The 15,784-nt window shown below is 42.7% G+C and overlaps 1 protein-coding gene across 2 annotated transcripts in view; it reads right to left on the bottom strand.

The window, feature by feature from the left end:
- The window catches only part of LOC118366888 (von Willebrand factor C domain-containing protein 2-like), a 40,090-nt gene extending 24,903 nt beyond the window's left edge, over positions 1-15,187 (bottom strand). Inside the window, exons 1-3 of one of the 2 annotated variants that reach the window (XM_052493565.1) lie at positions 14,221-15,187; positions 12,704-13,110; positions 8,641-8,784 (exon numbers count right to left, since the gene is read on the bottom strand). In XM_052493565.1, the coding sequence (XP_052349525.1) occupies positions 8,641-8,784; positions 12,704-13,093 (534 nt within the window). In that variant the 5' untranslated portion in view covers positions 13,094-13,110; positions 14,221-15,187. The remainder of the gene's footprint in view (positions 1-8,640; positions 8,785-12,703; positions 13,111-14,220) is intronic. The other variant, XM_052493566.1, reaches the window with a different exon arrangement.
- Positions 15,188-15,784: the final 597 nt, after the last annotated feature.

Genomic DNA, 15,784 nt, shown 5'->3' with positions numbered 1-15,784 from the left:
TTGGGTTCCCATGTCAGTAGACTGTCTCTAATCTGTCTCTCTTGGTTTCCCATGTCATTAGACTGTCTCTAATCTGTCTCATTTGGGTTTCCATGTCAGTAGACTGTCTCTAATCTGTCTCGTTTGGGTTTCCATGTCAGTAGACTGTCTCTAATCTGTCTCGTTTGGGTTCCCATGTCAGTAGACTGTCTCTAATCTGTCTCATTTGGGTTTCCATGTCAGTAGACCCTATCTAATCTGTCTCTCTTGGGTTCCCATGTCAGTAGACTGTCTCTAATCTGTCTCTCTTGGGTTCCCATGTCAGTAGACTGTCTCTAATCTGTCTCTCTTGGGTTCCCATGTCAGTAGACTGTCTCTAATCTGTCTCATTTGGGTTTCCATGTCAGTAGACCCTATCTAATCTGTCTCATTTGGGTTTCCATGTCAGTAGACTGTCTCTAAGCTATATCTCTTGGGTTCCCATGTCAGTAGACTGTCTCTAAGCTATCTCTCTTGGGTTACCATGTCAGTAGACTGTCTCTAATCTGTCTCTCTTGGGTTCCCATGTCAGTAGACTGTGTCTAATCTGTCTCTCTTGGGTTCTCATGTCAGGAGACTGTGTCTAATCCTTCTTTCTTGGGTTCTCATATTTTAGATTTAGTCTAATCTGTGTCTCTTGGGTTCTCATGTCATTAAACATTGTCTAATCTGTCTCTCTTGGGTTCCCATGTCAGTAGACTGTCTCTAATCTGTCTTGTTTTGGTTCTCATGTCAGTAGACTGTCTAAAATCTGTCTCCTTTTGGTTCCCACGTCAGTAGACTGTCTCTAATCTGTCTCGTTTGGGTTCTGTTGTCATTGGACTGTCTCTAATCTGTCTCTCTTGGGTTTCCATGTCAGTAGACCATATCTAATCTGTCTCGTTTGGGTTTCCATGTCAGTAGACTGTCTCTAATCTGTCTCGTTTGGGTTTCCATGTCAGTAGACTGTCGATAATCTGTCTCGTTTGGGTTTCCATGTCAGTAGACCATATCTAATCTGTCTCGTTTGGGTTTCCATGTCAGTAGACTGTCTCTAATCTGTCTCGTTTGGGTTTCCATGTCAGTAGACTGTCGATAATCTGTCTCATTTGGGTTTCCATGTCAGTAGACCCTATCTAATCTGTCTCTCTTGGTTTCCCATGTCATTAGACTGTCTCTAATCTGTCTCATTTGGGTTTCCATGTCAGTAGACTGTCTCTAATCTGTCTCGTTTGGGTTTCCATGTCAGTAGACTGTCTCTAATCTGTCTCGTTTGGGTTCCCATGTCAGTAGACTGTCTCTAATCTGTCTCATTTGGGTTTCCATGTCAGTAGACCCTATCTAATCTGTCTCTCTTGGGTTCCCATGTCAGTAGACTGTCTCTAATCTGTCTCTCTTGGGTTCCCATGTCAGTAGACTGTCTCTAATCTGTCTCTCTTGGGTTCCCATGTCAGTAGACTGTCTCTAATCTGTCTCATTTGGGTTTCCATGTCAGTAGACCCTATCTAATCTGTCTCATTTGGGTTTCCATGTCAGTAGACTGTCTCTAAGCTATATCTCTTGGGTTCCCATGTCAGTAGACTGTCTCTAATCTGTCTCTCTTGGGTTCCCATGTCAGTAGACTGTCTCTAATCTGTCTCTCTTGGGTTCCCATGTCAGTAGACTGTCTCTAATCTGTCTCTCTTGGGTTCCCATGTCAGTAGACTGTCTCTAATCTGTCTCATTTGGGTTTCCATGTCAGTAGACCCTATCTAATCTGTCTCGTTTGGGTTTCCATGTCAGTAGACTGTCTCTAAACTATATCTCTTGGGTTCCCATGTCAGTAGACTGTCTCTAAACTATCTCTCTTGGGTTACCATGTCAGTAGACTGTCTCTAATCTGTCTCTCTTGGGTTCCCATGTCAGTAGACTGTGTCTAATCTGTCTCTCTTGGGTTCTCATGTCAGGAGACTGTGTCTAATCCTTCTTTCTTGGGTTCTCATATTTTAGATTTAGTCTAATCTGTGTCTCTTGGGTTCTCATGTCATTAAACATTGTCTAATCTGTCTCTCTGGGGTTCCCATGTCAGTAGACTGTCTCTAATCTGTCTTGTTTTGGTTCTCATGTCAGTAGACTGTCTAAAATCTGTCTCCTTTTGGTTCCCACGTCAGTAGACTGTCTCTAATCTGTCTCGTTTGGGTTCTGTTGTCATTGGACTGTCTCTAATCTGTCTCTCTTGGGTTCCCATGTCATTAGACTGTCTCTAATCTGTCTTGTTTTGGTTCTCATGTCAGTAGACTGTCTAAAATCTGTCTCCTTTTGGTTCCCACATCAGTAGACTGTCTCTAATCTGTCTCGTTTGGGTTCCCATGTCAGTAGACTGTCTCTAATCTTTCTCTCTTGGGTTCCCATGTCAGTAGACTGTCTCTAATCTGTCTCTCCTGGGTTCCCATGTCATTAGACAGTGTCTAATCTGTCTCTCTTGGGTTCCCATGTCAGTAGACTGTCTCTAATCTGTCTCTCTTGGGTTCCCATGTCAGTAGACCATATCTAATCTGTCTCGTTTGGGTTTCCATGTCAGTAGACTGTCTCTAATCTGTCTCGTTTGGGTTTCCATGTCAGTAGACTGTCGATAATCTGTCTCGTTTGGGTTTCCATGTCAGTAGACTGTCGATAATCGGTCTCGTTTGGGTTTCCACGTCAGTAGACTGTCTCTAATCTGTCTCGATTTTGTTACCATGTCAGTACACTTTCTCTATTCTGTCTCGTTTGGGTTCCCATGTCAGTAGACTGTCTCTAGTCTGTCTCTCTTGGGTTCTCATGTCATCAGACATTGTCTAATCTGTCTCTCTTGGGTTCTCATGTCATTAGACTGTCTCTAATCTGTCTCGTTTGGGTTCCCATGTCAGTAGACTGTCTCTAATCTTTCTCTCTTGGGTTCCCATGTCAGTAGACTGTCTCTAATCAGTCTCTCTTGGGTTCTGTTGTCATTGGACTGTCTCTAATCTGTCTAGTTTTGGTTCCCATGTCAGTAGACTGTCTCTAATCTGTCTCATTTGGGTTTCCATGTCAGTAGACTGTCTATAAACTATCTCTCTTGGGTTCCCATGTCAGTAGACTGTCTCTAATCTGTCTCTCTTGGGTTCTCATGTCATCAGACATTGTCTAATCTGTCTCTCTTGGGTTCCCATGTCATTAGACTGTCTCTAATCTGTCTCGTTTGGGTTCCCATGTCAGTAGACTGTCTCTAATCTTTCTCTCTTGGGTTCCCATGTCAGTAGACTGTCTCTAATCAGTCTCTCTTGGGTTCTGTTGTCATTGGACTGTCTCTAATCTGTCTAGTTTTGGTTCCCATGTCAGTAGACTGTCGATAATCTGTCTCGTTTGGGTTTCCATGTCAGTAGACTGTCTATAAACTATCTCTCTTGGGTTCCCATGTCAGTAGACTGTCTCTAATCTGTCTCTCTTGGGTTCCCATGTCAGTAGACTGTGTCTAATCTGTCTCTCTTGGAATCTCATGTCATTAGACATGGTCTAATCTGTCTCTCTTGGGTTCCCATGTCAGTAGACTGTCTCTAATCTGTCTCGTTTGGGTTTCCATGTCAGTAAACTATCTATAAACTATCTCTCTTGGGTTCCCATGTCAGTAGACTGTCTCTAATCTGTCTCTCTTGGGTTCCTATGTCAGTAGACTGTCTCTAATCTGTCTCTCTTGGGTTCCCATGTCAGTAGACTGTGTCTAATCTGTCTCTCTTGGGATCTCATGTCATTAGACATGGTCTAATCTGTCTCTCTTGGGCTCCCATGTCAGTAGACTGTCGATAATCTGTCTCGTTTGGGTTTCCATGTCAGTAGACTGTCTCTAATCTGTCTCGGTTGGGTTTCCATATCGTTAGACCCTATCTAATCTGTCTCGTTTGGGTTCCCATGTCAGTAGACTGTCTCTAATCTGTCTCGATTTGGTTACCATGTCAGTAGACTGTCTCTATTCTGTCTCATTTGGGTTCCCATGTCAGTAGACTGTCTCTAATCTGTCTCTCTTGGGTTCTCATGTCATCAGACATTGTCTAATCTGTCTCTCTTGGGTTCCCATGTCATTAGACTGTCTCTAATAAGTCTCTCTTGGGTTCTGTTGTCATTGGACTGTCTCTAATCTGTCTCGTTTTGGTTCCAATGTCAGTAGACTGTCTAAAATCTGTCTCCTTTTGGTTCCCACATCAGTAGACTGTCTCTAATCTGTCTCGTTTGGGTTCCCATGTCAGTAGACTGTCTCTAATCTTTCTCTCTTGGGTTCCCATGTCAGTAGACTGTCTCTAATCTGTCTCTCCTGGGTTCCCATGTCATTAGACAGTGTCTAATCTGTCTCTCTTGGGTTCCCATGTCAGTAGACTGTCTCTAATCTGTCTCTCTTGGGTTTCCATGTCAGTAGACCATATCTAATCTGTCTCGTTTGGGTTTCCATGTCAGTAGACTGTCTCTAATCTGTCTCGTTTGGGTTTCCATGTCAGTAGACTGTCGATAATCTGTCTCATTTGGGTTTCCATGTCAGTAGACCGTCGATAATCTGTCTCGTTTGGGTTTCCACGTCAGTAGACTGTCTCTAATCTGTCTCGATTTTGTTACCATGTCAGTACACTGTCTCTATGCTGTCTCGTTTGGGTTCCCATGTCAGTAGACTGTCTCTAGTCTGTCTCTCTTGGGTTCTCATGTCATCAGACATTGTCTAATCTGTCTCTCTTGGGTTCCCATGTCATTAGACTGTCTCTAATCTGTCTCGTTTGGGTTCCCATGTCAGTAGACTGTCTCTAATCTTTCTCTCTTGGTTTCCCATGTCAGTAGACTGTCTCTAATCTGTCTCATTTGGGTTTCCATGTCAGTAGACCCTATCTAATCTGTCTCTCTTGGGTTCCCATGTCAGTAGACTGTCTCTAATCTGTCTCTCTTGGGTTCCCATGTCAGTAGACTGTCTCTAATCTGTCTCTCTTGGGTTCCCATGTCAGTAGACTGTCTCTAATCTGTCTCATTTGGGTTTCCATGTCAGTAGACCCTATCTAATCTGTCTCGTTTGGGTTTCCATGTCAGTAGACTGTCTCTAAACTATATCTCTTGGGTTCCCATGTCAGTAGACTGTCTCTAAGCTATCTCTCTTGGGTTACCATGTCAGTAGACTGTCTCTAATCTGTCTCTCTTGGGTTCCCATGTCAGTAGACTGTGTCTAATCTGTCTCTCTTGGGTTCTCATGTCAGGAGACTGTGTCTAATCCTTCTTTCTTGGGTTCTCATATTTTAGATTTAGTCTAATCTGTGTCTCTTGGGTTCTCATGTCATTAAACATTGTCTAATCTGTCTCTCTGGGGTTCCCAGTAGACTGTCTCTAATCTGTCTTGTTTTGGTTCTCATGTCAGTAGACTGTCTAAAATCTGTCTCCTTTTGGTTCCCACGTCAGTAGACTGTCTCTAATCTGTCTCGTTTGGGTTCTGTTGTCATTGGACTGTCTCTAATCTGTCTCTCTTGGGTTCCCATGTCATTAGACTGTCTCTAATCTGTCTTGTTTTGGTTCTCATGTCAGTAGACTGTCTAAAATCTGTCTCCTTTTGGTTCCCACATCAGTAGACTGTCTCTAATCTGTCTCGTTTGGGTTCCCATGTCAGTAGACTGTCTCTAATCTTTCTCTCTTGGGTTCCCATGTCAGTAGACTGTCTCTAATCTGTCTCTCCTGGGTTCCCATGTCATTAGACAGTGTCTAATCTGTCTCTCTTGGGTTCCCATGTCAGTAGACTGTCTCTAATCTGTCTCTCTTGGGTTTCCATGTCAGTAGACCATATCTAATCTGTCTCGTTTGGGTTTCCATGTCAGTAGACTGTCTCTAATCTGTCTCGTTTGGGTTTCCATGTCAGTAGACTGTCGATAATCTGTCTCGTTTGGGTTTCCATGTCAGTAGACTGTCGATAATCGGTCTCGTTTGGGTTTCCACGTCAGTAGACTGTCTCTAATCTGTCTCGATTTTGTTACCATGTCAGTACACTTTCTCTATTCTGTCTCGTTTGGGTTCCCATGTCAGTAGACTGTCTCTAGTCTGTCTCTCTTGGGTTCTCATGTCATCAGACATTGTCTAATCTGTCTCTCTTGGGTTCTCATGTCATTAGACTGTCTCTAATCTGTCTCGTTTGGGTTCCCATGTCAGTAGACTGTCTCTAATCTTTCTCTCTTGGGTTCCCATGTCAGTAGACTGTCTCTAATCAGTCTCTCTTGGGTTCTGTTGTCATTGGACTGTCTCTAATCTGTCTAGTTTTGGTTCCCATGTCAGTAGACTGTCTCTAATCTGTCTCATTTGGGTTTCCATGTCAGTAGACTGTCTATAAACTATCTCTCTTGGGTTCCCATGTCAGTAGACTGTCTCTAATCTGTCTCTCTTGGGTTCTCATGTCATCAGACATTGTCTAATCTGTCTCTCTTGGGTTCCCATGTCATTAGACTGTCTCTAATCTGTCTCGTTTGGGTTCCCATGTCAGTAGACTGTCTCTAATCTTTCTCTCTTGGGTTCCCATGTCAGTAGACTGTCTCTAATCAGTCTCTCTTGGGTTCTGTTGTCATTGGACTGTCTCTAATCTGTCTAGTTTTGGTTCCCATGTCAGTAGACTGTCGATAATCTGTCTCGTTTGGGTTTCCATGTCAGTAGACTGTCTATAAACTATCTCTCTTGGGTTCCCATGTCAGTAGACTGTCTCTAATCTGTCTCTCTTGGGTTCCCATGTCAGTAGACTGTGTCTAATCTGTCTCTCTTGGAATCTCATGTCATTAGACATGGTCTAATCTGTCTCTCTTGGGTTCCCATGTCAGTAGACTGTCTCTAATCTGTCTCGTTTGGGTTTCCATGTCAGTAAACTATCTATAAACTATCTCTCTTGGGTTCCCATGTCAGTAGACTGTCTCTAATCTGTCTCTCTTGGGTTCCTATGTCAGTAGACTGTCTCTAATCTGTCTCTCTTGGGTTCCCATGTCAGTAGACTGTGTCTAATCTGTCTCTCTTGGGATCTCATGTCATTAGACATGGTCTAATCTGTCTCTCTTGGGCTCCCATGTCAGTAGACTGTCGATAATCTGTCTCGTTTGGGTTTCCATGTCAGTAGACTGTCTCTAATCTGTCTCGGTTGGGTTTCCATATCGTTAGACCCTATCTAATCTGTCTCGTTTGGGTTCCCATGTCAGTAGACTGTCTCTAATCTGTCTCGATTTGGTTACCATGTCAGTAGACTGTCTCTATTCTGTCTCATTTGGGTTCCCATGTCAGTAGACTGTCTCTAATCTGTCTCTCTTGGGTTCTCATGTCATCAGACATTGTCTAATCTGTCTCTCTTGGGTTCCCATGTCATTAGACTGTCTCTAATAAGTCTCTATTGGGTTCTGTTGTCATTGGACTGTCTCTAATCTGTCTCGTTTTGGTTCCAATGTCAGTAGACTGTCTAAAATCTGTCTCCTTTTGGTTCCCACGTCAGTAGACTGTCTCGAATCTTTCTCTCTTGGGTTCTCATGTCAGTAGACTGTCTCTAATCTGTCTCTCCTGGGTTCCCACGTCATTAGACAGTGTCTAATCTGTCTCTCTTGGGTTCCCATGTCAGTAGACTGTCTCTAATCTGTCTCTCTTGGGTTCCCATGTCATTAGACATAGTCTAATCTGTCTCTATTCGGTTCCCATGTCATTAGACTGTCTCTAATTCTTCTCTATTCGGTTCCCATGTCATTAGACTGTCTCTAATCCGTATTTTTTTGGTCCCCATGTCATTAGACTGTCTCTAATCCATCTTTTTTTGGTTCCCTTGTCAATAGATTGAGTCTTATCTATCTCTCTTGGGTTCCCATGTCATTAGACTATCTCTTATCTGTCTTTCTTTGTTTTCCATGTCAGTAGATTGTGTATAATCTGTGTCTCTTGGGTTCTCATGTCATTAGACTGTGTCTAATCTGTGTCTCTTGGGTTCTCATGTCATTAGACATTGTCTGATCTGTCTCTCTTGTCTTCCCATGTCATTAGACTGTGTCTAATACATCTTTCTTGGGTTCCGTTGTCATTAGACTGTCTCTAATCTGTCTCTCTTGGGTTAAATTGTAATTGGACTGTCTCTAATCTGTCTCTCTTGGGCTCCCATGTCATTAGACTGTCTCTAATCAGTCTCTCTTGGGTTCTGTTGTCATTAGACTGTGTCTAATCTGTCTCTCTTGGGTTCCCATGTCAGTAGACTGTGTCTAATCCATATCTGTCATAACAATATGTGTAGTAATGCCTAAGAGCAGATAGCTACATAATTTCCACACAGTATTTGCAATAGAAGTAAGAAACTATATTCAATAACCTCAACATTATGCACCAACAAATCAAATCAGTGTGGCTTGTCAGACTTAGGTTGCTTTTTGTGTCTATTTTTTAATCAATGGGGACTCAACAACAAATGTCCTTGAGGTCCTTCACAACCCCCTCTCTGTAACCCTCTCCCCTAAGGAACTCAGTCAGGAGCACAGATGGGATGGGGATTGATCTGAGTTCACATCCCAGCCCTATAGCCTGTTCTGTCCTGTTCTGTTCTGTCCTGTGCTGTCACGTCCTGCCAGCCTGGGACATAGATATAGAACAGTTGTTTTATCTCTATGGCCTGGGATCTGAACTCACCCTATATCTCCTGGTTCTTGATTGGAGCTGCGCTGCAGAGTCTGGGGCTGAGGCTGAGGCTGGGGGAAGGGCCGGGGGTAGTACAGGTGCGAAGGCGGGAGCCACGATGGGCGGACTGGTCCCTTCCTCGTCGGACGGGGAACCCTGTAGGTGAAACACCTACCGAGGGTGAGTGGCATAACTCTCTCATATACTCTAATGTACTCTATTTTTGATATACTTATACTCTTTCTATCTTATATCTATCTTATATACTACAAAACATACATCTAAAATGAAAGTATATTTACCATCAGTGGTGAGTGGCACATCTCTACTGAGAGTGGGATATAGTATACAGCACAGCAGCTCCCTGTCACCAACTGTCCACCAGACCTAATAAAGTAGCTTCCCTCCAACTACATTACATCTACATGAATAATGGACTACTGCCCAACAGAGACTGACTCAGCATTCTGCGGATGGAAAGATTCCCTTTCTGACGAATGAGGTCTTTAAGGCTGAAGCACATTTCTTAACAGATTACAGGGCACCATCCATGATCAATCAATGGTCAATCAAGTCATTCTTTATCAATGGGTTTTATTACTGACATGGCATCTATAGAATGTAACTCGGAGACACTTGCTATGGGTAATGCACAAATTATTGACATTCCCTCTTCCATCAGTGAATTAGTATCTAAGAGAAACATAAGATGTTGGACAAGGTGGTTATATAGTCTAGTCTATGAAATTAAATCCTGCCTTTTGGGTGTTAGACATACTGGTCATAAACCCAGTGTTTCTATCATACTCCCTATGGCTGCATGCCTGCTTGTTTAGAAGAGATATTAGAGAGATTTCCAACCTTATAAAGATCTAATCTGCCTTGTGGGTCTTAAAGATGCTGATATCTGTTGGACTCCTTCCTCGCCTGCTGTGTTCAGTAAACATAAAGCTCTGCATAAAGCGCCAGGAAGAGGGCAAAGGAAATGCAAACCAGTCCTGTTGGTATCCTCTTAATTGGGTCTTTCTTTAGAAATGACTGGCTCCCTTTGATTTCTGTTAACTCCGCTAGACACCATGCAGTCCTCGTTTTATACAGTAATTCAAAGAGATATAATAATTTCATATGTCTTTCATGCTTTCATAAACAGGCACTTTCATGCTGGACACAACCATGGTTTTATGACTTTAGCTTCCTCAAGTCATCAGATTCCTGTCACGAATCAACAGTCCCACAACAGTGATCTGATCGAAGCTTCGAAGCTGTGGTCAATGGCCATCCTTGCCTATATCAATTATTTATCTAAACTAACTGAAGAGTGGCCATTTTTATTGTTCCAGTCACAGTTTCCCCTCTCTGTTCTGCCTCCATGTGTAATTTCTCTGTTGAGAAAATCGATAGGAACAAATTAATGGTTTTTCAAGACGCGGGAAATGTCCTTCCCTCTCGCTGGGCCCTGCCACTCAAGGTTAGTGGGGATTGGAGGTTGAGATGCACTATTGATGGACTTGATCTCACATCAAACCAGCAGGCTTTAGACACGCTCACAGGCCTCTCTCTCTCTCCCTGAGGGGAGCATGGCTGTGCATCCCAATACAGGGCTAAGAGGCTTCATTGACGTGCCACTCGTCCGCTCAACACCGATCCACCCAGGCTAAGTCCCAAATGACACCCTATTTCCTTTACAGTGCCCTACTTTTGACCAGAGTCCCATGGGCCCTGATCAAAACTAGTGCACTAGAAAGGGAATACGGTGCCATTTGGGACTCAGACCCAGTTACCGATCACAATGGATTAAGTACACAGGTGTAAATGCCTGATCTCTCACAACCTTATAAGCAACACACTGCTTCACTGAAGTCCCCCATACTAATTAGCTAATGCCAGGCCTCTTGCTAGAGATGTAAGAGCATTGTAAGTGATATGGAGCTGTCTAGAATTAGTGGCAGGTGTATTACTTGGGATGAGCAGTCACAGTTTGATTGAATTGAATTGGAGAATATGATCAAGGACATTAGGCTAATCAAATAAACTACCTGGCCTTTTTGAGGGATTTGATTTCTTGGAAACAAAATGACAAATAATAACGTAACAGAAACAAGACAACTATGGTCTATGCCCCTCAAACTCAACTCTGGACCTTGAAGCCAGTTCCACTGCTTTTTTTTCATTGTTACTCTCTAATCATGAACTGATTTAGTCCTGGGACACCAGGTGGGTGCAATTCATTGTCAGGTAGAACAGAAGACCAGCAGGCTCTGGACCTCGTAGGGTAACAGTTGAATACCCTTGGTCTCTGTGTTGCATTTACCACCAACCTAGACAAACTTGTATACCAAACTTCACAACAATACTTTAGGGACCAGGATTTTCTGGGGAATGGAAATGGAACATTAGCGAAATTTGATGTAATGCTAACCATCACACAAGTGGATGATTGGGAACACAGTATGATTTCACAAAAGCGTAAATGTAAACAATGTCATTGGTCACCTCATGCACTAAAATGCTAAATCATCATGGAAACTACTCAAACTATACAATAAAATACAACCACCAGTAGAGCTCAATCATGTGCAATTGTGTTACAGGGTTTTAGCAGAAGTACTTTAGGTTGGTCTTTATATTACAACACATTTCCTGTTAATAATGTAAGTCAAACAAAAGATTTCGAATGAGATCATCTTTGCTCTCTTCTATAAAATGTCCTTAGATTGTTTAATTTCACTGAAACAACTGACATTCAGTCGAGTCATTTCATCAAGTTTATTTGGTATGAAGAGGATTAGGGAGGTATCATGCGATTACCCTGATCTTGCAGCTAGTTACTAGCAAATCTCGTATTTCACATCTGTAAACATTTCACATTGCAGAACAACTAACAACTACACATTACTATTCAGGGCATATCTCTGGTTTTGTTTATGTTTGTCATGTCAGTGCTGCTGTTACAGTATTCAGCTCATCTGTATTCACCAGGTGGTTCCTCCTGTCACTGTGACGGGTCTAAGAAATGCATCTTCTGAGGGAAAAGTTGGCACAATTCCTTCTCATGTTTAGAACGAATGCTGCATTATCCAGCATAGTTGTAGTAAACACTGTTGGGTATAGGCAACAGTATATGACTGAAAAATTTGTCTGAAAATTTACTTATTCCTGGTCCTTACTTTTTTAAATATGTAGGGTCAACTGACTCACTCACAGCAGAATGAAATGAGCAGCACTATAGTATAGGCCCTGTTTATAAGCCAGTAATAAGCCATGCTAATGGTGTTCATCATTGGTCAGTATAGACTAGGACTGTCCACGCCAACACTAAAAGACTCTGGCCTCTTCTCCTGCTCTCACCCGACTGACGCATACCCCTCCTACGCTGTGCTACAGCCTCTTCCACCATGTTGCGTCCCACTCCAACCTGGGTATGGGTTTCATTCAGTATGGTAGACAAGCCTACTTCAGACATGATACAATAATACTCAAACCATGGCTCAAAGCATCTCCAGTTTGCCATTGATGAATTTGCTTGCTTGGGAAATCTCCAAGCCAATTGACACAGTGTGAGGTTCCTGTAGTTATTGTGCAGCACATAGTGCCATTGCGAATCAGCCATATCCGTTAAATAGGACAGACGTCAAATAATACAGTGAGTTAATGAGTTCATGTTGCACCGTGACTCTACAAACAGAATAGATTACATGGATTCTACTACCAGCAGAGACCATTGAGGGAAAACAAAATAACAGTTATAGTTGACCCTCTCCATCTGGCATGGCCATGCAAATCTTTACACTTACTATATTATGAGAGGGCAAACATTACAATCATGTTTTGAGTGGAATGGTTGTTGGGGTTGCAACAATTATGCAGTCAACACTGCTGCATTGTTTTGATCACATTCAATTGTTCTCTCTCAGGTCATTACCTAATTAAGCAAAACGAATTATATGCCTGATTATGATGTGTATTGTGGTACAAATGTAATTGCATCCAAATTTTGAAATTAACATTTTACATTTTTACAAACGATTGATCAATAGACCATGCAAATTAGACAATAAACACAAAACATCCCTACCTTAAATTCCTCCAGGATCTTGTAAGTTTTCCCCCGGTATTCACAAAAGTTTTTAACCTCCTTGCATTCTGGACAACATCCATTGTGCTCCACTTTTGTGCACTTCGGGTGTATCTTGGGGCACTCTGGCTGGTCGCACACCGGCCCGTCCTCCGTGCAAACGCACGGGCAGTTCGAGTGTCCCGGGAAGAAACGTTCCCCCAGTTTGTAAACGAAGCCACTGTCGTCCACGCAAACTTTCCCCCGGTAGTCGTCGAAAATTATGGTGTCGCTGTTGGCAGTTAACTCCGCCTCGTCCGCGGCGTAATCCTCGGGACTGAAGGAGGCTGGTGACACAGTGGCGTGGAGGGCGAGGAGGACAACGCAGGTCATCGGAAAGAGAGGGCCCATCCTTCGCCGCGGTATTCCTATTGCATTCAAGGAGAGGGTCGAAGTTGTATTTACTTTACCCTTAACTTTCCATTCACTGTCTGTTCTTGCATGAAGCAAGACAAGGCTGTTTGGGACAGGTGCCAAATAAACATCATGATGATATCATACAAATGGTGTGGGATATTTTCAATTAGACTTATTCACAACCACGGACACAATCACAGTAAAGGTTTACACGTCGTTTGTGTGTGTGTGCGTGAGAGACAGACATACAGACAGAGAGAGAGCGAGAGAGAGAAATAAAGAAATTAAGAGGGACAATATGTGTATTAGAATAAATAAGACCAATAAACAGCAATTAGTAGAAAAAATGTCTTAGGCTAATGTTGGATTCTCAAAAAGGAGGTCGCCCATTGCATCGGTAGCGGAAACCTACCAGGTAAAGTATTGGTACAGGCTCGTAGGCTACATTGCAAACACCTGTGTTTTCTTATAGACTAAAGGCTATGTATGGCACCTTGAACCCAGTGCATTTCAGAGTGAAAATATAACCTAACCTTATAGGTCTCATGTGCTTTGCTTTTATAAAAATAAAAACAGATTTGGATCTTCAATGTGAATTACATGACCAACAGGTTTCTCCATGTTAATCATTTGAACACCCTTGTCAGTGGGGATTTGATCACCCCCATGCTTAGTGTTGATTTTACTTGTTTTTATTTGACTTCAACAGCCTTTACCAAAAGAATGACATATTTCCCCAGCCAGTGCTTAATGCGCAATAGGCTTTAGTCCAAACGCTTCGCCCCTCGCGATGGTAGCTAGAAGAACGGAATTCTATATTTGCCTCGAGACGAAACTGAGCTCTGTTCATTATATTCCTTCCTGCCAAGGGAGAGACTCACTGAATCTTAATTGACAGAAAAATTTCTTGACAATATTGTTGTCCTCAAATACCAATCTAAAGTAGGCCTATTTCCTATCATTACATTTATGATATAAACTGCAGAATGTCAGTATTTTAAGTAAGAGAAAGCTCCAACAGAAATAAGATGTGTTGACAATGGAAAAAGGAGACGAGGTTTTACAATGGATTTGACAATAAATGGGAAGGTGGATAAACTGGCCATTACAGACTGACTCACCGCGTTGAAATGCCTGGTTCCACTGGTAGGAGTCCGGATCAACAGAGATCCAAACCGGTAGAACGGATTAAACACAGGACACAACAACTTCCAGATGAACAATTCGATAAAACCACCAGGCTTCAGATAAAAAGATAATCCCCCTTCAGTTGCTATTGTTGTGCGTAAAAGCAGTTAGATACTAGACCATTGTCGGTACCGATGCCTTTGGAGCAGCGCGAGCGATGTGATATGCACACACACATCGGTCTGATACATGATTATCCCTTATTTCCCAGAGATTAAGATAACAACACTATAATAGGCAGTTCACGTGTGAAAAATAAGACTCGAAAAATTATAATTCCCTCTATTGTTGTCAATAGGCTGATCCTAGACGTCCACGGCAGTGAGGTTCATTTCAATCAACGTCCAATTGCTGCAGATCAAAAACACCATTCGGTCTTGTTGCATACATCCAGCAGCGCGTGCATGGCAATGGGAAAGATAATAGACCAGAGATCCGGAATATACAACTTTAAGAGGAGAACAAATATCTAAAAGATACGACATTTACACCTAACATCTCCTTTCGTGAGGGAAAGTTAAATGTTAGCCAAAATATACGTTTTATCTTCGACACTTTTCCGTGCGCACTCACCGGGAAGAAGTTGAGAACATAGTAACAATCACAGCTTGATGCTCGTTAGTTGAATAAGTTGAGGCGAAAAAGCACCGACTCAAGTCCTCCGACTATACGGCCAATGTAGTTTAGAGGAGCATGCAGGAACAGCGGCGCTTCTCATGACCCTTGTGAGCAAGACGACGCACTCTACTTCAGGACCACGGACAGCAGCAGAGCGGAGCAGCGGCAGACAGCGGTGTCTTCAGCACTGTCGCTGTTCAGTCGAGGGTCCCACTGAGCACGCAGAGATTCGAGAGTTTTCCCATCTTGCGTTGCTCCCCAGACCAGGAAGGAAAAGGCAAAATGAGAACTCATCAGGGAACTTGAAGTGGCATTTTATTCTACCGATATGCTCCCAATAAAACCGAATCAAACGAAATAGCTGGATGGGGTTTGCACTCTCAAATATCACATGGAGCGGATTTCATTAAAACCAGAGAGCACAGTTTCTCCATGTGCAGAGGTTATTTCTGCTACTGTAGCCTGTGATCTCTATGTTAGCTGGGTGATCACACACACATTGCCATTCTTACAGCAAATAACCGAAATATAGACTTCACAATTGTATAACTTGTAGAGAACGGATGTTGCATAATGTGACATTCTGTTTTTTTTTCAGAATAGACTACACAGTAATTTCACAGTATTTAAGATCTGCACAATTCCACATAATATCTGCTCTCGGTATGATTGCCCGTAGGGGCCACTGCCAGTCTGCATTCAAAGTCAAAATAAAGATGATTGAGGCAGAACCAAAGATAATACATTATAGATATTCTGGAATTAAATTAAACAGATGCGATCCATCCAAAGAACCCCACTGACCCGCATTTGACTAACGGAGCAGAGTATGCTGTAGCCTACCGGGGCTTGGCTATTATTAGACATACGATGGGGAAC

This window comes from Oncorhynchus keta, chromosome 34 (assembly GCF_023373465.1).
Source record: "Oncorhynchus keta strain PuntledgeMale-10-30-2019 chromosome 34, Oket_V2, whole genome shotgun sequence".
Classification (NCBI taxonomy): domain Eukaryota; kingdom Metazoa; phylum Chordata; class Actinopteri; order Salmoniformes; family Salmonidae; genus Oncorhynchus; species Oncorhynchus keta.
This window is presented reverse-complemented; position numbering and strand designations above follow the sequence as displayed.